This window comes from Anolis carolinensis, chromosome 3 (assembly GCF_035594765.1).
Source record: "Anolis carolinensis isolate JA03-04 chromosome 3, rAnoCar3.1.pri, whole genome shotgun sequence".
NCBI classification, from domain to species: domain Eukaryota; kingdom Metazoa; phylum Chordata; class Lepidosauria; order Squamata; family Dactyloidae; genus Anolis; species Anolis carolinensis.
The window spans coordinates 5,771,627-5,795,989 of NC_085843.1; the positions used below are offsets into that span (position 1 = coordinate 5,771,627).

The window sequence follows — 24,363 nt, forward strand, 5'->3', positions numbered from 1 at the left end:
TGGTTTGACAAGCCAAAATGCATGATGGTCATGAAAAAGAATCCATCTTGCATTCCTCATATGACAGAATGCCATATGGATCTCACCATAGGCCAGGCTCTGAATTCACAGCAGGAGAGAAGACTATTTTCTGTTTTACTGCACAGATCCATGCGCCAGGGCATCACAGATGTACCCATTTCTCACAGCAGTCAAAAGGAAAGGCAAAATTTTACACACACACACAACACAGTCTAGCACAATGATGGACAACATTTTGCGCTTGGTGTGTCAAAATTCACCAAAAAAACTAGCATGACATGGGTGGTGTGTCACTTCCAAGAAAAAAACCATAATTTCACAATATATATATAGTTTAAATAACAAAAATATATAATTGTAATATATAACTGTATTGAATAAATCAAAAACTATTTACTACCATTAATTCCATGTACAACAATCTATGGTACCTCGTGCACTTTCCACGCTGATTTCTCTCTATTGTAGTTTCAATGTAGTCATGAATAATGAATAATATAATAATAATATAATAGTAATAATATAATAATATACTACAATTTAACATTTTATCTTGTATGTGGTTTTTATGACTTGCTTTTATTGTTTGATTATTGGTTTATTGGTTTTATTGTTTCGTTTTATTGTTCTGTTCAGGCTTGGCCCCATGTAAGCCGCCCTGAATCCCTTCGGGGAGATGGGGCGGGGTATAAGAATAAAATAATAATAATAATAATAATAATAATAATAATAATAATAATAATAATAATTATTATTATTATTATTACAATAATAATAGAATAATAATAGAATGATTATACAGTAGAGTCTCACTTATACAACATAGACGGGCCGGCAGAACGTTGGATAAGCGAATATGTTGGATAATAAGGAGGGATTAAGGAAAAGCCTATTATACATCAAATTAGGTTTTGATTTTACAAATTAAGCACCAAAACATCATGTTTAACAACAAATTTGACAGAAAAAGTAGTTCAATACGCAGTAATGCCATGTAGTAATTACTGTATTTACGAATTTAGCACCAAAATATCACAATGTATTGAAATCATTGACTACAAAAATGCGTTGGATAATCCAGAACGTTGGATAAGCGAGTGTTGGATAAGTGAGATTCTACTGTATATATATATATGTGTGTGTGTGTGTGTGTGTGTGTGTGTGTGCATAATTCCCATGGAGTAAACAACAAAACCACTGGACCAAATCACACCAAATTTGGCCACAAAAGACATTAGTCATCCAATCAACCTGCACGTGGCAGCGTGTCAGCAAAAATGGCTAGGCATGTCAGTGCTGACACGCGTGTCATAGGTTGGCTATCACTGGCCTAGCAACATCCTTTTCTGCAGCAGGGTAACCAACAATCACAGCCCTTAACTCCTCAGAAGAAGAGAAGAATGTATCTTGGAGTCCACTATCAACCTAAAGCCTAGAAGCCCCAAGGAAGTGCTGTATATACTCCTGTATAAGTTGAGGCAGAAAACCATCTCTGAGGATTCCTTGCCTAATAAATCCTTCTGGAATTCATGGGGTTGCCATACGTCAAAAGGCCACCTGAAGACACATATACACATGGAGGACTAGTTTGAGCACAGACATTTTTGTTGATGTTTCTTTGCATGCATAAGGATATTAACGTGTTTCCTCAAAAATAAGACAGTGTCTTATATTATTTTTTGCTCCCAAAGATGTGCTAGTTCTTATTTTCAGGGGATGTCTTATTTTTCCATGAAGAAGAATTCACATTTAATGTCGAAAAAAAGAAGAAGAACATTTATTATATACTGTACAGTAGTTGTCATCACAAACCAGCATAACCAGACAAACTGTGAATCTTATCAAGAATTTCTTGTTACTACCATTATTTCCATGTACAACTGGTATGTACATTTACCAATCCTGCGTGCTCTGGTGTTCTGTTTGGCAGGCACTGGGCATGCTTCCAAACAAAAACTTTGCTAGGTCTTACTTTCGGGGGAGGCCTTATATTTAGCAATTCAGCAAAACTTCTACTAGGTCTTATTTTCTGGGGATGTCTTATTTTAGGGAAACAGGGTATGAGTAATCTCTGCACAGGGAGATAACAAATTTACAGCCTCTTTTTTTGAAAGCTCCAAGAGGTAAGCCTAATTCAACTTCCAATCATATGCAAGGCCCTTAGAAATGTCAATGTAGATCTTCAAACTACCATCTCCACCTGCTACCAGCTCAATAGGAGATTTAATTGCTGAAAAATCCATGCCTTTGGGAAGGGATAGGCTTTCCAAGTTGCATGACTGAGCATGGTAGCATCTGTAAGAACTGTGAAGTCTTAATTGGCGTTGTGGGTGTAATTAACTTGAGATAAAACATGTTACCTCCTCCCGCACTGCATCATAACTTCCCAAAGTAAACCAGAACGCCTTTTCTTTTGGGACCCTTTGGATTGTAAGTGTGGAGAGAGAAACAGTTCTCCTCATCAGCCTCCACACTGGAGAGTTGCCAAAGCTGCAGAATAATAGTTCGAGATGTTTCTATTCAGCTGGCTCCCAATGGCCAACAAAGGAGCAGTAGGGCTCTCTCTGTTATTAAAATAAGTTTTCTGATTTCAACCTGCTGTTATTGACCCAGACTTTCAGTGATTAGCAGCCTACAAATAAAATATTCAGATTTCCACTTTGCAATGGGCCATAGAAGAATACATGCTCTGCAAAGCTTCTTGAAAACAGAGCAGAATACAACTATCATTTAAAAAATATTGGAAGTTTCATCATCTCTCACGGTGGCACAATAGGTTAAACTCATGTGCCAGCAGGACTGCTGACCAACAGGTTGGTGGTTCAAATCTGGGGAGAGTGGGTGAGCTCCCTCTGTCAGCTCCAGCTCCCCATGTGGGAACATGAGAGAATCCTCTCACAAACATCAAACATCCAGGTGTCCCTTGGACAATGTCCTTGCAGACAGCCAATTCTCTCACACCAGAAGTGACTTGCAGTTTCTCGAGTTGCTCCTGACACACAAAAAAGGAAGCATCTATGAAGGTATTTCTTTCTCTCCAGCCCCTTTGGTCTCTTGGGTTTCCCATTCTGCATTTTTACCCAGTACATTACATGAATATGCACAGAATTTTCTTAACATGGACCTCGCATGGTTTTGGTGATGATCTTATTTATTACACAGAACAAGGCAGAATTAAGCAGTGTTTCAGAATCCATGGTTCTGAATGCTCCCTTGGGTTGAAAATTCCCCTGATTGTCATAGACTTGGCCATCTGAGATGATGGACACTTGAAGTCCTGTTCACAATGCACTGATTTAAAGAATTCGGTGAACTTTTTGTACAGGAAAAGGCACTGACCCTTATGACTTCCTTGCTGTACTGTTTCTAAGGTGTTCCCTCCAAATTGCTCTTCAATCCATGCAAGATACAGAGAAAGAGGGATGGAAAAATGTAGCTACTGTTATTTTTCAAACCTTGGGAGACCTAAATGAGAACAATAATATGTCTATCAGGGATACTTTGATAGTGCTTTTCCTGCATGGCAGGGGGTTGGACTAGATGGCCCATGTGGTCTCTTCCAACTCTATTATTCTATGATTCTATGATAAGAATTTTGTGCCACTCTCAACATGTTTGGGGAAAGCATTCTATGCAGAAATAAAAAATGAGAATTGTGAGGGGTTGAACATAAAAACACTGCTTCCAACAACCATGTGTATTTTTCTAAGCAAAAACCAGCAATCTAGTAAAAGAAAAATATTAACATGTAGTTATGTTGCAAATAACCCCACAATCACGAAAAACAGATGACAGAGGTAGATAGGTATAGGTATAGAGAGGTAGAGATGTAGAGGTAGAGAGAAAGGTGAAAGCCACACAGTTTTGTTGTACAGTTTCCAAGATTCTACTCTTTTTGTGAATTGAATACTAGGCAAGAACTAGATGGAAATATTAGTTGAATATGGACATCCTTACAGTCAGGCAAATACTTCTTTCACCCTGAAATCCTTAACTAGCAGATTTAAGTGTAGAAATAATCAGTTCATGGTAAGCAGTATCCATAACCCAAAAAATGACCTTTCTCACAAGGGAACCAGGCTTCTGCAAACTTAGGCTATTGTTCATTATCTGGGCATTATATGCTGGGATTCTCAGAGTTTCAGGTGAGCCAAGAACTGGACCCAGGACTTTCCTTCCATCTGGTTAGGCTCCGATGCTGAGCTACAGTCAGAAGAGCCATTATTACCTCAATAATGGAAATGAGAAGATGTCTTCCAACTATTGTTCCTGCCTACAACTGGGCACTTTTTCACAAGGGATGCATAAATCCCAATGAAGCAGATGAAGCAGAATGGTGTTGTGACTGGAGCATTAGAATATGACTTGGAGAACTCTCAGCTCTGTAAACCCATTGGAAGACCTTGGACAAATTACATTGACTCAACTTCAGTGGAAAACAAGGGGAAAACCCCTCTGAACACATCTTGCCAGGAAAACCCCTTTGATGGGGAGTTGTAGGGTTGCCATTGGCCAGAAATGACCCAAAGGCACCCAACAACAGTGAAGTAGGAACGCAAATGCACACAGCCACATTTGTTTCAAGGACCGAGAACAGCACCATTCCCAAAATGGAGTTGAGTCCCTGTTTAAAAAATAAATGGTTGCGTCCCAGTATGATTTAATGCTTAAAAAAGAATCATGATGAAAAGAACAAATGCAAAAAAAACCCAACCCGCTCCCAAATTAAAGAGAAAGAAAGAAAGAGAGAGAAGAGAGAGAGAGAGAGAGAGAGAGAAAGAGACAAATAAAACAAGCATGAATAACCCCAGAAGTAAAATGCTATTTACTGAATGCGGCTGATGAAGCTTGGTAAGTCCTGTTCTCGGTCCCAGTGTCCACTGGGAGGTGAAAGGTACCCTCCGTGGCACAAGAGGACGATGTCTGAGGCCAGGCCTGTTTCATCAGAAGCGTCGCTTGAGTGAAGACAGAAGAGAAGGTGTTACAAAGGGAACAGGCACCGGGACGGAGATCACAATGAAGACGCAATTAGCCATTCTTAAAAATAAATGTGGGTGAGTGAGTGGGTGCTTGGCAGGCCTCTTTCCCCTTTATGCTGCAGATAAAGGGGAATGGCTTGAGTGTGGGATCGAGACTGTTTAATTCTGAAAGCTGGCTCCCTCTTCTACCAGACATCCCTTCAGACATTGAAAGACAGCCATCACGGCACTTCTCATGACTTCTCTTCTCCAGGCTAAACATACCAACTCCCTCAGTGCGTCCTCAGGACAGAAAGTTGTAGGGTAGTTTCAAAGCCAAAGTCCAAAGCATTTGAGGATTCTCTTTTTGTGTGTGTGTGTGTGTGTGTGTGAATGGGAAAGAGAGACCTACAGTCACGCCTCCACTTTGGTGGGTTTCACACTCATGGTTTTGATTATTTGCGTATTTGAAATGCTCCAAAGCTAGGGCTGCTGGGTGAACATTCACTTGGCAGTCCTATCCTCAAGAGAGAAGAAAGGGACAGGATTGTTGTATGTATTCCGGGCTGTATGGCCATGTTCCAGAAGTATTCTCTCCTGACGTTTCGCCCACATTATAATTGTTGTTGTTATTCCACTTCCCTCCGCAAAATGGGGGACTCAATGCAGATCACAGTTAAAATAAACCCCAATACAATTGAAAGCATATTATACAAGATGAACATTAAAATAGAAGTAAACTATTTCCAGTACTAAAACCATTCACACATCAAGTTAAAAGAACAACATGCCATTTAAAAGATATTTTACAAGTCTTCCAAGTGGCTCAGTTTAAAACAGTCAGTTGTTTCAAAAACTTGGTTTAGCCTGCCATCGGAAAGACAAGAATGTGATCATTCTGCCTTATGATCCCAGTTGGTGTGCAAAGCTTTAAATATGCAAAGGCCATATGTGGAGTTGGTCAGAATTTAGTTATGCTTACTTTATTTAACTAACTCAGGATGGAAAACTGTGGCAAATTCAGGAGTCTCTTATCTGCTCTAGGACCTTTCAGGGCAGGCATGGGCAAACTTGGGTCCTCCAGGTGTTTTGGACTTCCGAAACACCTGGAGGGCCCAAGTTGATCCATGCCTGTTCTAGGGGCTGAGTGGCATACTGAAGACTAAGCCCAAACCCCAAAAGTGACGAAGAAGTCGACTTCTGTTTCTCCAAAAATTGGTATTTTTGGAGGCTGAAAGAGTGCAGAGAGGTGTTGCAACCTATATTTTTAAAAGCTCAACTGTTTCACCTGGAACTTTTGGAAGCAGCAGTTCACCATGTATTTTTGATCAGAAAAAGATTATCCTGGGTAGTCTAGAGATAGAGTGTGCATAAAAACTTCACTTGGAACTGCCAAAGCTGCATCTCTGCTTTAAATCTCACGCCTGGTCCTGTAAACCTGCACAAAACAGATGGGGCCATGTTGACAGATCTTGTTCTGAAGCAAATTCCTGATGGTGAAGTTCACACAAACAGCTTTGCTTGAGTATTGTACCCTTGAATTTTTCCTTCATGAAAACTCTCAACCTGGATGGAGAAAGATTCCCTTTCCCATTTGCCCTTATTCTGGACAGCAGGGGCTCTCCAAGATGGTTTATCTGTGCAAAACAGAGTTTTCCTTACTACTGGTTATACTAGTCTGGACCAATGGGAGTTGTAGACAAAGACAAATAATTATGTCACTTTTCTCCACATTGCAGGACAAAATATCTCTCTGCTTTATTTTCTTTCTATTCAAATGTCCTGAAGTGCTGTTGAAGAGTTGTAAAGAAAAAAAATCATGAACAATATTTTCTGTGCAGAAAATAGGAGGGTTATGGTTGTTGTTGTTCTGCAGATAAAGTATGTGTTTTCCCCACAAAATAATTCCTCAAGACCTCTTTGGGATGTTCAAACACCAGGATAAAGTAACACATTAGTTGGTCTATTATTTTCTCCAGTGGGGTTTCCTGTTGTCAAGTTTCCTAAAGGAAGGGGATCGTGAAGAATGCATGCCAACCAGGCCTTCCTATCTCTTAGGATTTGATTCGTAATTTTGGAGCTACACAACTCTTGCAAAATTGTGCACCTGAAAACTGCCTCACATCCTGCCTGACCTTCAGGTGACTTCCCTCCTCAAGGCCTGCGGGGAAGGAGGGTAGGAAGCAGAGGCGCCAATAAAAACCTACTTAGCTGAAATTCAATAGAGCAAAAACTCTCCAATCAGGAACAGTTTGGCAAGGAGTTATTTCATGCATGGTTTTCTTTAAATAGCCATATGTAAGCCATTGCCCTTGTTTGTACATAACAAGGATACTAAAATATACATGCGGCTGGAGACCTGCAGTCAAAAACCTGGCTGCCTAGTTTGAAAATCAATAGACGAAATCCAACCACCCGCACTCCGCTTCAGCATTATTTCTGCATCTCACTGGCCCGTAGCTCCCCAAACAGGGGTCTATTTAATTAATCTCTCCCAAAGCACGAGCAAAGGACAGACTCACAGACCATCAAGCCCAACCCTTCCATCACAAGATCCCAAAACCTTGGCCCTCTAGATAGTTTGGATTTCATCTCCCAAAAGCTCCAGTTGGCTTGACCAATGGTTAAGTATTCAGGGAGCTGAAGTCCAAAAGATAAAACACTGGGAACTACAGTATAGCAGTCCAAGTAAGTAGCTGTCCAGCCTCATTTTGGAGAAGGAGATCTCAGCACCTCTTTAGGGAATTAATTCCATCGCTGAGCTGCTTTCATTGCCTAGACCAGTGGTTCTCAACCTGTGGGTCTCAAGGTATTTTGGTCTATAGCTCCCAGAAATCCCAGCTGTTAGGATTTCTGGGAGTTGAAGGCCAAAACATCAGGGGACCCACAGGTTGAGAACCACTGGCCTAGATGTTCCTTCTAATGTTTGATCGAAACCTAATCTATATATATAAAAGGGTAATGAAATTTCGGCCTAGGACAAAACAACAAAACTACACATCCCAGAAACACTAAACTTGGCAGCACAAGCCCTCATCCATGCCTCTACGTTCATACAACAAAAAGCTCCAGCTACTCCAGAAAACGGCCAGGCTTTGAGACTGCAAGGCTATTCACTGCTATTCCACCTGGCCAACAAGGGATTTCCATAAGCCACAGCAACGTGTGGTCGGGCAAAGCTAGTCTCCTATAAGCCGCCTTGAGTCCCCTCCAGGGTGAGAAAGGCGGGACACAAATGGAGTAAATAACTAAATAAACAAATAAATGTAATGTATAGCCATTAAACTTGGTCCCGCCCTTTTGGGAAGCAAGAAAAAAAATCTCTCTGGAAGACTTTCAGACATTTAAAGACCACAATCATGTCATCCTTCTTCACCAGGCAGTACATTCCCAATTTTCTGTTTTTTTGTTGCGTAAATGTAGAATTTTGAATTTGACTTTGCTGAATGTTGTTCTATTAGTTTCAGCAGTTTTTTTCGTTTATCAAGATCTTTCTGAACTCTGCTCCTGTCTTTCAATGTGTTAAGTTCTTCCAGCCTGAAGTACTGTCAATGATTACAACTTTTAAAATACGGTTTTCCAACCAATTATGGATCCATCTAACAGCGTTTCCATGTTTTCCACATTTAATCAGTTTGCTAATCAATTGAGGACTTTAAGAAATATTTTGCTGAATTCCAGGTAAATGACACCTACAGCATTCCTACCATCTACTAAACTAGTGTCCTAGTTTTTTAAAAAAAGATGTAAGATTCATTTGGCAGGATTTGTTCCTTCAGACAAGTTGGCATTTCACTTCCCACACAGTTCATCACTTCATTGTAATTTCTCCTGAGAAAATTGGATGATTATGAATATTCCATGACATGACTAACCGTGAAGGAGAGTTCCCAAAAGACAGCTGGCAAGAGGAAGGCATCAGGCCAATTTTAATTAGGAACACAAGAAGAAAGAGCACACAGATAACCTCTGATGGAGAAGTGCTGTTTTGGACTACAAGTTCCACAATCCTTTGCCATTTGCAATTATGTTGGTAGTTTCCCAACTCCTGTCCTGAGAGACCTGGATGCCATGAGAAAAGCTTTCAAAGCACCACCAAAATCATAGTAAAACATCGCTATCTGGCAAGCGCTACGAAGAAATAGGAAAGGTCTGTTAAACAATGGAGAAAATTCTCAAGAGAAGCCAAATGAGCCCAAGTGAAGATAGGAATGATGCAAAAGATTTTTCATGTGTATCTAAATCATTCTCAACTTTTAATTTACTTGGATTTTTGCCCAACCTTTCCTTGGAGCTTGGATACACAATGAAAGCCAGAATGAACAGAATACACTGCAAATCCCCATTCCCAATTAAAAGTTTATTTTTAGCCCTGAGCACCAACTCCGAATGGGTGAAAAAAAAACACCAAGATTTACACTAGCACTGGATATGATCCAGCATAGTTTAGAAACCAAGTTCTAGGCTCAAAAGTTTGGTTATAAAACTGAGTTGGGAAAGGTTGTGGTTAGTGGATTTAAAGATGTATTGTCTTTTATCCTAAGGGAGCAACTTTTATAAAATGATGTACAGATGGTATTTAAACCACAACAAGATTATCCAAGATGTAAAAGGAGGTCAATAAATGTGTGTGTTGGGAAAGTGAAACTCAAGAAGGCATGTTTTAAATCACATTTGTTGAGCTTGTGAAAACGAGAAATGCAGATGCAAAGTGTTTTAAACTAGAGCCCACGTGAATCCAGACCTATTATTTTGGTCTTTCAAAGGACCAAATTAAAGAGGATGAGTTATAAGGTGTTGTCTGTATGATTTTAGCAGTGACAATATTTTATGCTCACAGCATAAAATGTGATTTTTAAAAGTTTTAGAAACACTTCCAGGCTTTAGTACAGCCAGGCTGGGCTTTAGCACAGCAGGTTAACTACCAGCTGCAGTAAATCTTATCACTCTAAAGGTTGGCAGTTCGAAGACCAGGTCAGGGGTGAGCGCCCAACCTTCAGTCCAGCTCGCTGCCCACCTAGCAGATCGAAAACAGCTGTGAGTAGATAGTAGATAATTAGCTTAAGCGGGTAGGTGTTACCCTGTTTTGTCTTTCAAGAACAGCCTTAAGACATTGTGGTAAGTAAATGAAAACTGCTTTACTTCAGCAAAATATAAAGTACAGTACACTCAGTAAAATAATGTAAAAGAAAGCCAGGAAGGCTTACTTCAGACAAAAAAACCAGGCATAAATCCAGATACAGACTTGGAGCAGGCACACAGAGAGTGAAGGCATTAGAGTCAGTTTGTTACCAGCAAGAGCTGGCTGCACCTGCTTCTGCTTTAAAGCCCTGGGTTCTCTCCCAGCTGCTCGGGCAGCACCTAATTACTCAGCTGCATTTCTGGCAGCTAATCTAACTGAATGATGTCTCTGTTCTGTTTCCCTTCACCTCTCCTGAAAAGTGGGTACTTGCAAAATCTCCTCCTCAGACTCCAACTCACCCTCAGATTCATGAACACTTTCCTGCTCTCCTTCCTCTTCTGAAGAAGAGGAATCCCTAACAGGGATCCCTAACAGGCACCATAAGGAAATACCAGAAAAATGCCAGCAATAAAAAAGGAGGAAGTCTGTTAACAGGGCTCTTAGACATCGAGGACGGCGTGACAGCACCACCATCCCTCCCCCGGCCAGAATTGAGCACAACCTCCAGGACACCGAAGATGGGAAATGCCTATATAACTCTATCTGTACTGTTGACTGTCCTGTCTGTGTAAAACAGCATTGAATATTTGCCATATATGTGTTCTATGATTCGCCCTGAGTGCCTTTGGGGTGAGAAGGGAGAAATATAAATGCTATAAATAAAGAAATATTTATCTTTTATAAAGATGAAGCAATTTAATTATTGCTTGACCTTTAGCATTGCTTTAACTTTAGGTAAGTAGGAATGAGAAAGGTTTTGTTGCTTTTGTTGTGGCCCAGCCTCCATCTGAGCTGTCAGGTGAGCCTGAGGTTGGGCCTGTTCAGCCTGTGATTGTCCCTGCACATGGTTTGTCAGAGGACTCTGGGTTTGGGCCTGAGATTCCTGTTCCTGTGCAGCCAGAGTTTGTCCCAGTGGATTCTGGGACCAGAGACATAATGGTTTCAAGCAGGCAGCTTGAACCGCATTCCTCAAAGAAGTCAAGGTCGGACCTTCTTTTGCCAGATGGGCATTCTAGTTTGGATTCTGGAAGTGATAACGTTAATGAGCTTGACAGGAAGAAACTGATAACTCAGAAGAGGAGAGAAAGGGAGTGTTTCAGACAGAGCAAATGGTTGTTATTGAAACGAAAGAATGAGCAGGCTTCTCACAGGAAGAGACCTTGAGTTTCCCTTAAGAAGGGCTGTTTTCTCTGAGAAATTCAGAAGTGGTAGCTTTGCTTATTCAAGAGAGAGAGATCTCTGCTTCGTGCTCCATGTTCCTGTGAATTCCATATTATTTCCTGCAACTTTGTACTTTGATTCTTGTTCCAGTCTTTTTCTTGATTCTGGGGATTTCTGTGTATCCAGTTGATGTTCCAGTAATTTTGCAGTTTGGATTTCTGCTCCAGCCAAGACTCATAGAATCATAGAATCATAGAATAGTAGAGTTGGAAGAGACCACATGGGCCATCCAGTCCAACCCCCTGCTAAGAAGCAGGAAATCGCATTCAAAGCACCCCCGACAGATGGCCATCCAGCCTCTGCTTAAAAGCCTCCAAAGAAGGAGCCTCCACCATGGCCCCGGGGAGAGAGTTCCACTGTCGAACAGCCCTTCTCACAGTGAGGAAGTTCTTCCTGATGTTCAGGTGGAATCTCCTTTCCTGTAGTTTGAAGCCATTGTTCCGTGTCCTAGTCTGCAGGGGAGCAGAGAACAATCTTGCTCCCTCCTCCCTATGACTTCCCTTCACGTATTTGTACATGGCTATCATGTCTCCTCTCAGCCTTCTCTTCTGCAGGCTAAACATGCCCAGCTCTTTAAGCCTCTCCTCATAGGGCTTGTTCTCCAGACCCTTAATCATTTTAGTCGCCCTCCTCTGGACGCTTTCCAGCTTGTCAACATCTCCCTTCAACTGTGGTGCCCAAAATTGGACACAGTATTCCAGATGTGGTCTGACCAAGGCAGAATAGAGGGGGAGCATAACTTCCCTGGATCTAGACGCTATTCCCCTATTGATGCAGGCCAGAATCCCGTTGGCTTTTTTAGCAGCTGCATCACATTGTTGGCTCATGTTTAACTTGTTGTCCACAAGGACTCCAAGGTCTTTTTCGCACACACTGCTGTCAAGCCAGGCGTCCCCCATTCTGTATCTTTGATTTCCATTTTTTCTGCCGAAGTGAAGTATCTTGCATTTGTCCCTGTTGAACTTCATTTTGTTAGTTTCGGCCCATCTCTCTAGTCTGTTAAAATCGTTTTGAATTCTGCAACTCTTGCCTTGTGTTCCAGTACTGAACCTGTACCTTGGACTAAACTTTTGAATTTTGTTCCTGTGTTCCAGTTTTGCTTCCTATGTTCTAGTTTGATTCATGCCCTGGATTAATCTTTGATATCTTGCTTGGACTATTCTTGATAACTTTATTGGGACTATCTTTGATATCTGGTTTGGACTATGTTCTTGGAGTGACTTTTACGGACTCTTGCTTCATGATTTTCAAGTACAGTAGAATCTCACTTATCCAAGCCTCGCTTATCCAAGCTTCTGGATTATCCAAGCCATTTTTGTAGTTAATATTTTCAATATATCGTGATATTTTGGTGCTAAATTTGTAAATACAGTAATTACAACATAACATTACTGTGTATTGAAATACTTTTTCTGTCAAATTTGTTGTATAACATGATGTTTTTGTGCTTAATTTGTAAAATCATAACCTAATTTGATGTTTAATAGGCTTTTCCTTAATCCCTCCTTATTATCCAAGATATTTGCTTATCCAAGGTTCTGCTGGCCCGTTTAGCTTGGATAAGTGAGACTCTATTGTACCTCATTATTGTGGATTTAAACCCATTTTATTGAATTTGAACTTTGATTTGCTATTGCTTGCATATAATCTTCAATAAATAGCTTGCTTGCTTCTATTCTGGGGCTCCAGTGTGCTTTTGAGGTGCATTTGCAGCCTAGGGGTGCAACAGCTTTTTCACTGAAGCCTTTGACAGCTGCAATGAGAGGTCTAATTTAATATGCTTACGTGTGGGGCTGGGGATCTAGACTAAAGGCTTCTTTGGATGGAGTTCAGAGTATTGTTTTTTTGTGTGTAATATTACTGTTGTTGATGTTATATTGATTTATATCCCATTTTTTTCTCTCCGAAAGAGCTCCAAAGTGGCTTATACATTGATTTTTTCCCCTTATCCCCCATTATTGTAGTGCTTGTTTTGCAGTTGGCATTAAAATACAATGAACATTCTAAAAATTAAATAAAATATAGAAACAAAGCCCTGAACCAGAAACGGCCCATGTTTGAGATTGTGAGAGCCTTGAAAGAGAAGGTTGTTGAACCTTGAGTTTTACTTATAGCCAATTTTGTGCTTAAACTTCTAGCAATGTGCCTTCTCGGTGAGAGCTGATCTTGTGGATGGCCTGTATTAGTATGGTGTAATAGAACCAAATGAGTATATAAAACAGGCCCCCATGGAAATTAACATGTAAACTCTAGTTGTAAGAAAATTGCAAAAGCAGAGCTTCCAAAAAAGAAAGCAAAACTCTACTTGTAGAAAAGGAGAAACCCTGGAAAGGAACAAATACACCATTGGTTTTTAATGTAGGGGACTGCTAAACCTGGAAGGATCCTTTCCCTATTTTCTATTAAAATATAAGCTATTTCTTTACTTATTTATCTATGCCTGGGAGGTCCCTTGTACACAGTTCTTTGGCAGCCAGACTCCATTAGGTTTGTTAGACCAATACCGTATTGATTGCTTTAACCTGTTTTGCATCTCTTTCCAGCAAGTACCGAAATACAGGAAAGAACTGTATCCAGAAACTGGAAACTCAGACAAGGATTTCTTTCAGGGAAGGAACCCCAAGCCAAAATTCTGCCTTCAAATTAAATTAATAATGTGCTTTTGTAGGAGAAGAACACCCACCTTTCATAAAGGTATTGTTTTCAAATGAGCCCGAGGAAGAGTTAGCATTATTTTTAAATATAGCTTTGAAATCAGAATTCATTTTGAACAATTCCATTGTTAACAAGACGGCAGGCCACTTTCGGGAAACAGTGGGATAGAAATGAAAAATGCAGCCTGCATAATATTTTGAATTCAACTTCAATTCAAGGCTTACACTGAAAGCAGCAGATCCTGTTTGGTCCTGGAAGTTAAGCAGGATCAGCCCTGGTTAAGACTTGGATGGGAGAAGGGCAAAGAATCCCAGGTGCTGCAGGTTCTATTTCGGGAGAAGGAACTGGCCAAACGCCTTATGACAACCCATGCTATGAAAAACCCTATGAAATTCATCAGGATGTCGTATGTCAACAGACAACCTCTTAGTTGCCTTTCCCTTCAGATAAAGGCAGGATAACGATTAAAATACAGCAACGAAGATTCAAATAACACAGTTGAAAACACAAACATCAGTTACATAATCAGCTAAAAGTGCATAGCTTCAGTTGAAAAAGCATATACTCTATATTAAAGTAATCAATTCATAATTGAAAGACCAGCTGGACAGGTGTAGAACAGACTGGATCTGTCTCAAACACAAACAGAGAATCCAGTTGTCAGTTCTCTTCAAGTCAGTCATTTGTTAACAGTTGCCAGTTGAGTTCTGCCTGGTTATAGTAGATGTACTCCAGAAGTCCAACGTGTACTTGTGGATTGTACGGGAGAAGACAATCCCTGAGGCCACCTAGACCCAAACCATGTTGGGCTTTAAAGGTAGGAACCATCACTTGGTACCTTTCCCAGAAATGTATTGACAGCCAGAGAGATTTTAATATACAGTAGAGTCTCACTTATCCAACATAAACGGCTGGCAGAATGTTGGATAAGCGAATATGTTGGATAATAAGGAGAGATTAAGAAAGAGCCTATTAAACATCAAAATAGGTTATGATTTTACAAATTAAGCACCAAAACATCATGTTATACAACAAATTTGACAGAAAAAGTAGTTCATTACACATTAATGCTATGTAGTAATTACTGTATTTATGAATTTAGCACCAAAATATCACGATATATTGAAAACATTGACTACAAAAATGCGTTGGATAATCCAGAATGTTGGATAAGTGAGTGTTGGATAAGTGAGACTCTACTGTAATATGATCACTCCGAGGTGCACCTGTGACCAATTTGGATGCAATGTTCTGCTGAAGTTTTCAAACTTGGCATAAAGCTAACCCAACATACATGCAAAACTCCAGCTGTGGGGTTCCATAAACATGGACACATACAAGGCACTCTGAGGACAAAGAAAGTAATTCTTTGCTCTAGCTGCATATTTCTGAGTTTGTGCTGTCTTAGACCCGCATCTACAATGCTAGTTTCTGACAGGGGTTTTAATTAACCTGAAACACCCTGATTTATTGGTGAGTCTGGACTCTCACCAACTCCTCTCCAGTCAGACCGCTTAAGCATCCAGCGAAAGCAGCACCGACAAATGACACCACAGTCGTAGTTCTGCTGATCCCAGCGGTTCTAAGGCTTTATTATATACATCTATATACAATTACAAAGTCCATCGCTCTTAGGACTCATGCTTTCCCCAGCAAGGGTAAAGCATGTCCTCTCTCTTTGCCAAGCATCTGCGAACCAACTCAAGCAGGCGACTCCCACATTCCACTCCCGATGACAAATGTTCCGTCCAAGCTGTTGAGACCAGAAGGCTTGACCTATTGGCTCGGCAGGCTATCAATCAAGCTGGCTTGTGATTAACCTGTGTGCTGCTGGAAAGTTTGCCGGAATACACAGTTGCAAAAAACCAACAGCAAACACTTGATCTAACATTTCCCTCTAACAACAAAATACACCAACAGTTTCTGGATCCAGATTATCTGTTTTAAACTGGATTATATATCAGTGTAGATCCAGCCTTAGCTACACCATCAAAGTTTCTGATCTCTGAAATCCCAAACATCTTGCTTTTCTACTTAGGCCCTGATGTGGCATGAAAGCATATACTGAAGTACTGACTAGTTCAGAACTGGTGTGTGATTCACCACATGTCGAAAGGCTGTAACTCCCATCAGTCCTAGGCAACACAGACAACAGTGAGGGATATCCATGGCACTATGTATTACTTAGTGAAATACAAATTCCCCTTTGCTCCTAGCAATTGGTTGGTGGTTCCAATTACGTGAGAACCCATTTAGCACCCAACTCCATCTGAACAGGGAGAGCAAGATGGTGGGCATGGGCTGGAGTTAGGAAATTGTTTACAACACTAATATACATCTTTCCAACCTGCAAATCAGGGGCATGTCTCATAAAAAGAGACACCTGCCAGACCCATACATTTTTTAATAAAATAAAAATTACAAATATGTAAAAAAAAAGACAAAGGAAAGAAAAATTACAAATATAAAAAGAAATGGAGCCATCCCTCCACATTTGCAAGCTTAGTTTCTGTAGACTTATTAACAGATTTGATTAATATGGTCTCTTTAGGAATATCTAGGCCCTTCAGAGCATCTCTGTTGTCAATTTCCGGTCATCCATAAGTTGCATTGGAGGACCTTGCGATCCCTGGAGAAGTGTTCTTGGGGTTACAAAAAGGATTTTTTTAAAAAAAGAATTATTAAGTATTTCTAAACATAAAAAGAGTGAGAACAATGGTAGGAATAGGAAAGATTGAATAAGAGAGAAGAGAAGAAAAAAGAAAAGAAAAAGAAGGGGGGGGGGAATCTTCCAGAAGGGAAGAGTTGATATGGAAAAATAATAAAAAAATAAAAATAAATAAAAGGATTTTTTTAAGTTTGCATTTTCCCACTTTCATGGGAGGCCTTGGCCCCTAACCACGGCAAATGGGGAGGGCTGTCTGTATGAACAAAAGGAAAAGTGGTTTCCAACTTCCTTTTCAACATTTATACATACTATGATTAAATGAAACCCCTTTCTCTAAAACTATGTCACTTCTTCCAATAACCCAAACTGTTGAAACAAAAAACTACCAGTTCATTGTATTTCCTTTTTTTACAAAACATTTATAAGGAATTTCCAATCTTGCAGAAATACCTCTAATGTAATATTAAATTCTTCTAATTTTGTGCATGCAACAGCCTTGCTGCCATGGTCATATATTGAAGCTTTCCAACCTTCAAATAAGGGGCATCCGTCTCAATAAGAAATGCCTGGCAACCCATAGACTCCCACCAGTGGGAACCAACGTAATGCATGGAAAACTGGGACTGGGCCTTGTTGTTATTTCAAGCTTCTTTGTGAAATCCTGTCCCATGGAGACCAAACGGACTCCTTTTGGCATCAAGCTAAAATGTGGCTCTTCATCCAAGCTTTGGAGGCCTTACTGTCATGGCTTTGCTTTGACCTCTTGGGTTTTGAATTTCCGAACACTCTTTGTTCTGTCAAGTTATATTAAATTGATTCAAGTTGTTTCTATTGTCTGCATGCTGCCTTAAGACAGACTTAGAGAAGAATATATGTGCTTTAAAAAATACATATACATATGTATGCTCTGAGTTGGAAAATCTGAATAATTCCTTTCAGACTGTTTTGTGCATCAAAGAAATGCCCTGAGTAAATGCCACTCTTCTGCAAACCGTCAAGTACCATATAAGAAGGCCTTTGCATAAGCATCAGAAGTGGATTTGTAGGAGAAATACATGGATGAACCCAGAAGTCAGGCAGAAGGCAATATGTGGCAGTGAAATTTCTCCAAAGGAAGGGAAATTGGGCTCTTGTTCGGCACAGGGCAACATGAAATATCTCTCAGTTGACTTCGTTTTGTCATTGATGTGAAGTCCAAGTCACAACAGGAAATTGCTTCTTGAGTAACATCAATGGACAACTGATTACAATAAGAATAAATGGAGAAGTTGGCACACTTTCTAGCTGGCTGGGGTTTCTAGAAGGAGGAGGCCAGCTCTTACAGGACAGAAAAGAAGAAAGGCACTCTTGGTTACAGACCGGAAGGAAGAGAAAAAATGATGCTGCTGGGAGACTTGCTGAGTTGCCCTGAATAAGTCTCTCTCTCACTGCCTCAAGCCTACATCTATAAAAGCAGAATGCAGATACTATCATATTTACTCAAATCTAATGCACCATCGACTATAATGCACACCTTAACGTTGGGGTGCTCATTACCAAAAAAAAAGGAGAGGATTTCAAACCATTTTGTGCACCTTCCAAGCTGGGTGCAAGCAGCGATTTCCTGCTTCTTGGCAGGGGGGTTGGACTTGATGACCCACGAAGTCTCTTCCAACTCTACGATTCTATGATTCTAGAAACCATGTCCTTCCACTTGCAGCCTGGGCTTGGTTTGGGGGGGGGGGGTGCTGCTTCCCCTTGCCTCTTAGCTGATTTATTTATTTGCAGTATTTATATTCCGCCCTTCTCACCCCGAAGGGGGCTCAGGGCGGATCACATTGTACACATATAAGGCAAACATTCAATGCCATATAAACATGGAACAGAGACAGAGACAGAGACAGACACAGAGGCAATTTAAACCTTCTCCAGCTTCCAGCTTCCTGAGGGTATGCTTGATTCCGGCCACAAGGGGAGCAGCTGCTTCATCATCCACCACGACAACAACTTCCTCATTCCAATGGTGGCTGGATGATTTTTATGGTGTCGTAAATTAGCCTCCCCACATATAAAGGTAAAGGTTTCCCCTGACGTTAAGTCCAGTTATGTCTGACTCTGGGGGTTGGTGCTCATCTCCATTTCTAAACCAAGAGCCGGCGTTGTCCGTAGACACCTCCAAGGTCATGTGGCCGGCATGACTGTATGGAGCGCTGTTACCTTCCCACCGGAGCGGTACCTATTGATCTACTCACATTGGCATGTTTTCGAGCTGCTAGGTTGGCAGGAGCTGGAGCTAACAGCAGCTGCTCCCGGGGTTGAACCTGGGACCTTTTGGACTCCAGCTCAGTGCTTTAACCCACTTCGCCACTGGGGCTCCTCCACATATAATTGGTACCTAAATTTCCTACTTGATAGATGCAACTATCTTTCGGGTTGCTTAGGTCAACAATGAGCAGGGGCTATTTTTTATTTTAATTGTCAGGTGCTCACCCCGACAAGGGCTGGCCTCTTGGTCAGAGTGATTTATTGCAGTTGGCTGCTAACCAGCCTGCGCCACAGCCTGGCCTGATACTGATAACCATTTCCATTTTCTGTTTCTTGATATTGTTCTCCTTTAGAACTCACCTTGTCTTTTGGTCACAACCCATATCACCAACTGCACAGGAACCCAATTCCTACTGTACCTTTTATTTTCCGTTTGTTTTAAATATGTCAAGATGCACATTAGAACAGTCCCTGAAAGGCACAAATGCCTGTCCCTATCCTAACAGCCAATCTAAAATTGTGGGGAAAGTGGTAAGCAAGCACTTCAGTTCATCTGGAAAGTGTTTATTTCCACTGGGGAGAAGGTGCATGAATAAAAAGTAATGGAGCTGTGGTAAGCTTCGCCCTTAATAGAATATGAGTTTCTACTCCAGCCTTGGTTTTTGTCCTACTGTGTTTTAATTCTCTATCTGAAATGTGGTGTGTCATCATGGCTATGTTAAATTATGTAGTAGACGTCTTACTTGTGCTTTTGTTCTAAAATGCAAAGGGGAAGAAGTCTTGTGAAGGGAGGGGCTTCTCTTTCTTCTTTCCAGCTGGAAATAGGAGAGAAGCCTGGGAAAAGCAACGGAGAGCTTCTCTTTCTCTTTCCAAACTGGAAATAACCAGAAAGAGGAGAGAACGACAGGGAAGGGTGGCAAGGACTGAATGAGAGCCACTCCTCCATCAGACTGAGGCTGGCAAGTTCATTAGTCCCTGCCTAATGGAGCATAGCAAAGTTTTGGCCCATGACTGTAACATGCCATCGAATGTAATGCACACCTTCGTTTTGGCTAAGTAGTTTAGCCCAAAAACATGCGCATTACATTCGAGTAAATACGGTATTTTACAGGAAACTTGAGATGACAATGGCAAAATGAACTCAGTTAGCGTCGACATGGATTGGATTAAGGCTCTTGCACAAGGTTTGATGGATGATTGGCACAAATATTCTGTGCTGCACTGTGTTAAATCTTTTATATATTGTATATTGCTATGTTATTTAACAATTTTTAACTGTTTTTATTCTTATTTTATTGTATTATGATGTACTGGTAGTGATCCTGCCAGTTGTGTAAGCCGCCCTGAGTCCCCTTGGGGAGAAGGGCGGGGTAGAAATATCGGAAATAAATAAATAAATAAAATGCATCCGAATCTTAATTCCAAAATATTACATTTAAAAAGTAATTCCTGCATTAAGCTGAACGACAGCAAACTTATAACTGCTGTGTTGAAACTCTTTATTTTATTTTCATGGCAGGTAAGAAATAAAACTGTTGTTGTTGTTGTTGTTATTATTATTATTATTATTATTATTATTATTATTATTATTATTATTATTATTATTATATCAAAATAAAGGAACAATAAATAAAATCCCCTCGGGTGAGAAGGGCGGGATAGAAATGATGGAAATAAATAAGGAACCGTATTCCTTCTCACTGTTACTTGGAAGCAAGACTCGAACCTTACTCAGTCTGCCTTCGTAATTTACGAGAGCTGTCCCCTTGAGCAGACTATCCAAACACTGCCAGCCTGAAACTCCCGGGTCTCGTCTCATCCAATTCTGTGACCTCCAAAGTTATGAAACATGCTCTTAAAATAACAGACACTGCTGCAGCTGATGAAAAGAGTGGTGCTTCTCTCACACGGAGGATATGAATTAAACGTCATTAAGCGGCAGAAGAAAAGGAGCCCAAGCTGCCACAGTCTGAATCATGCATTTTTAATGAAATGTCAGGATGGCACTTAAGGCAGCATTTCATTTTTTAAAAATTGTTGGCATTCACTGCCTTCAGATAGACTTCAACTTATTTATGGTAATCATATGAATAAGAGTTCTCTATGATGCCCTGTTATGAGCAGCTTTGCTCCGAGTTTACAGATTCAGGGCCACTGTTTGCCTTACTGACTCTATTTACCTGTGATATAATCTTTTCCTGCTGTTCTCCACTTTACCCAGCATTAAATATCAAATAAGAGTATTTCTTGTAATTAAAATGGGATACACAGAATCACAGAATCAATGAATTGGAAGATACAAGGGCCATCCAATCCCAACTCATTGCCATGCAGGAAAGGCACAATTGAAGCAGCCCCGACAGATGGCTGAAAAACCTTCAGAGAAAGAGGCTCCAGCAGACTCTGAAGCAGCCCATATTCCACTGCCAAACAGCTCTTACTGTCAGAATATTTGGGTGGAATCCTTTTTCCTGCAATTTGAACCCATTGCTCCATTCTGTCTTAGCCTCTGAACAGACTAGTCCCTTCCTCAATGTGACAACAATTCCAATATTTAAACATGGCTATCATCTGCCCTCCCTAAGCTGTTCCTCATAGGGCTTGGTTTCCAAACCTTTAACCATGTTGGTCACCTTCCTCTGGACACAATCTAACTTCTCAACATTCTCCTTGAGAATTATGGTGTATAAACTGGACACAGTCATATTTTAGGTGAGATCTGACCAGAGCTTTCCAATCTGTGAGTTGTGCCACAAGTGTTGCAATGTATAGGCAGGCACGTTGCCTCGACGTAATGAGAAACCTCTCTGAGTATGCAAAATAAACAACAGATATAATCATAGAATCATAGTAGAGTTGGAAGAGACCACATGGGCCATCCAGTCCAACCCCCTGCTAAGAAGCAGGAAATCGCATTCAAAGCACCCCCGACAGATGGCCATCCAGCCTCTGCTTAAAAGCCTCCAAAGAAGGAGCCTCCACCACGGCCCCGGGGAGAGAGTTCCACTGTCGAACAGCCCTCACAGTGAGGAAGTTCTTCCTGATGTTCAGGTGGAATCTCCTTTCCTGTAGTTTGATATATATATGGATAACATATTTACATAAGATATGTTGTGTCCCCATTCATTTTGTTGTTACAATTTATGTATGTGTCTGTAACTCTTATATGTGATGCCTCATGAGCCTTGTAGTCCTGTTCCTAGTGCTATCGAGGCAGATGAAGATGAAAACACGGGGTTTTCGCCGGTTCAACAAGAACCGGAGTCCTTTCACCTGCCGGATGTTGATGTTTGTCCTCAAGAATTCAGTAAAACAGACCTTGGGCATTCCTCGCCTCCGTTTCCCAGGAGGGAATCTTACTCTAGAGACAGAGGAGTCAGAGAAGCAAATCGCAGGAGTTTACGGATCGCTGCCAAACAACAGGCTGATTAGGCCTGCTTCCCTTGGGAAATTCTAAGGAGTCTTGCATCTGGACAGAGTTGGGTTTCGCTTCTCGTTCTCTAGGGAAAGAGATTGTTGGCGGGAAAACGGGACCCAATATAGGTGTTTGACGCGGGAGATTCTTTGCGGAGTCAACAAAGTTGCTTCAGGAGTGAGATCGTGTGTGGACTTCGTAACCCCAGTTCCTTGCTTCCCGGATCAAGAATTCAAGTACTGCCTTGCTTTGCTGTTATCCACGGACCTTGTTCCAAGATTCACTGTTTGCCTTGTTTCTAGTCACGGACCTTGTCAAAGAACCAAGTCTATTTCCAGCCTTGTTGTCAAGCTTCCTTGGACTTCTAAGACTCTGACATTTCCCCACACTATTGCTTGGCAATAGTGTGTGTTTCGGTATCGGATAAAGAACTTTGAACTCTAATATCATTTATTGGACAATACATTTTTGGACTATATTTGACCTCATTTGAAAGGTCTGCTTCTGAACTATATTCTTCACTTGATTTTATTGCTTTTATATATTTCCTTAATAAAGATATTAGATAGAGATTGGCCTCCGTGTATAGTTCTTGGTGCCCAGCTGCCAGGGGTCTGACATATAAGGGGTTGGTTTAACCTCTGGATTGTGAGCAAAACTGAATTACTGTGTTGCGAAATGATGCATATCTACAAAGTGTGTCACCATCATGAAGTGTTTGGAAAACTCTGATCTAGATACTAGACTCTTACAGATGCATAACTCTCACACCACAAACATGATTTACTTTGTAGTTGAAGAATTAACCCTTTAAACCAATCTGGGACTCATACACATAGAGAAATGAAACAAGTGTGTACACTCGGCACGGCCACAGAAGACACAACTGCTCTCAAAGGAAGAGGATTTGAAGATGGCATGGCCAGGGAAGTACAACATGGAGGGAGACAACAAGTAGCCTGGTTTGAAGAGGCCATTCAAGGTCACCAAAGTCCCCACTTCTTTATCTCTGCTTTTAGCCAAAACACGGCGAGGAATGCAAGCGGCCAATCCCAGCTGAAAACTATGTATCCCAGAAACCAGGCGCAATACAGAAAACAAACTATATTTAACAACCTCAATCACGGCAAACCAAATTTGCCATTTTCTAAAGACTTGCTGTGATTCTGAACTAAGAAGTGGGAGCAATCCTGAAATGAAATGCATACACACTTTGTGAAGTGTAGCTACTTTGTTATCAGCTACAGATATATATTAGCAAATTTTTGGCTGTCCACTGCCAGAATATGGATAACATTATGTAACAACATTTGAAATATTTCTGTTCCTGGTTTAAAAGTGTTATTTCCTGTTTGATTGTCACTTGTTACTTTGAAAGTACAGTAGAGTCTCACTTATCCAAGACTCGCTTATCCAAGGTTCTGGATTATCCAATGCATTTTTGTAGTCAATGTTTTCAATATATCGTGATATTTTGGCTCTAAATTCGTAAATACAGTAATTACAACATAACATTAATGCGTATTGAACTACTTTTTCTGTCAAATTTGTTGTATAACATGATGTTTTGGTGCTTAATTTGTAAAATCATAACCTAATTTGATGTTTAATAGGCTTTTCCTTAATCCCTCCTTATTATCCAAGATATTCGCTTATCCAAGGTTCTGCTGGCCCGTTTAGCTTGGATAAGTGAGACTCTACTGTAGTTGTTCTACTCCAGAAACATCATTTTTGTGGCTGTTACAAACTAGATTGAATTGGTTTAGACCAGGAATCCCCAAACTAAGGCGGTCCATCAAAGCCATTTATCCGGCCCCCGCCTTCTCCCTCACTCAGTGTGCGCCTTCCAGAGCTTTGCTTGTTTATAATGGCATTTTAATTATTATTTAATTAATAATTATCAAGGGGGTGCTTTGCTAGTGCTTTTGGTGCACAAAGGCAGAAGAGGGCTGGACTATATGCCCCAAGGGGTCTCTTCCAATCCTCTTTATTATTATTA

At 40.7% G+C, this 24,363-nt stretch overlaps 1 protein-coding gene across 3 annotated transcripts in view; it reads right to left on the reverse strand.

Moving 5' to 3' along the window:
- The window catches only part of fam168a (family with sequence similarity 168 member A), a 239,614-nt gene that overhangs the window by 34,834 nt on the left and 180,417 nt on the right, over positions 1 to 24,363 (reverse strand). For 2 of the 3 annotated variants that reach the window (XM_062974438.1, XM_008120677.3), the window contains one exon: positions 4,851 to 4,976. The exons of the other annotated variant lie outside the window; for it this stretch is intronic. In XM_062974438.1, the coding sequence (XP_062830508.1) occupies positions 4,851 to 4,976 (126 nt within the window). The remainder of the gene's footprint in view (positions 1 to 4,850; positions 4,977 to 24,363) is intronic. 3 annotated transcript variants of the gene reach the window in all.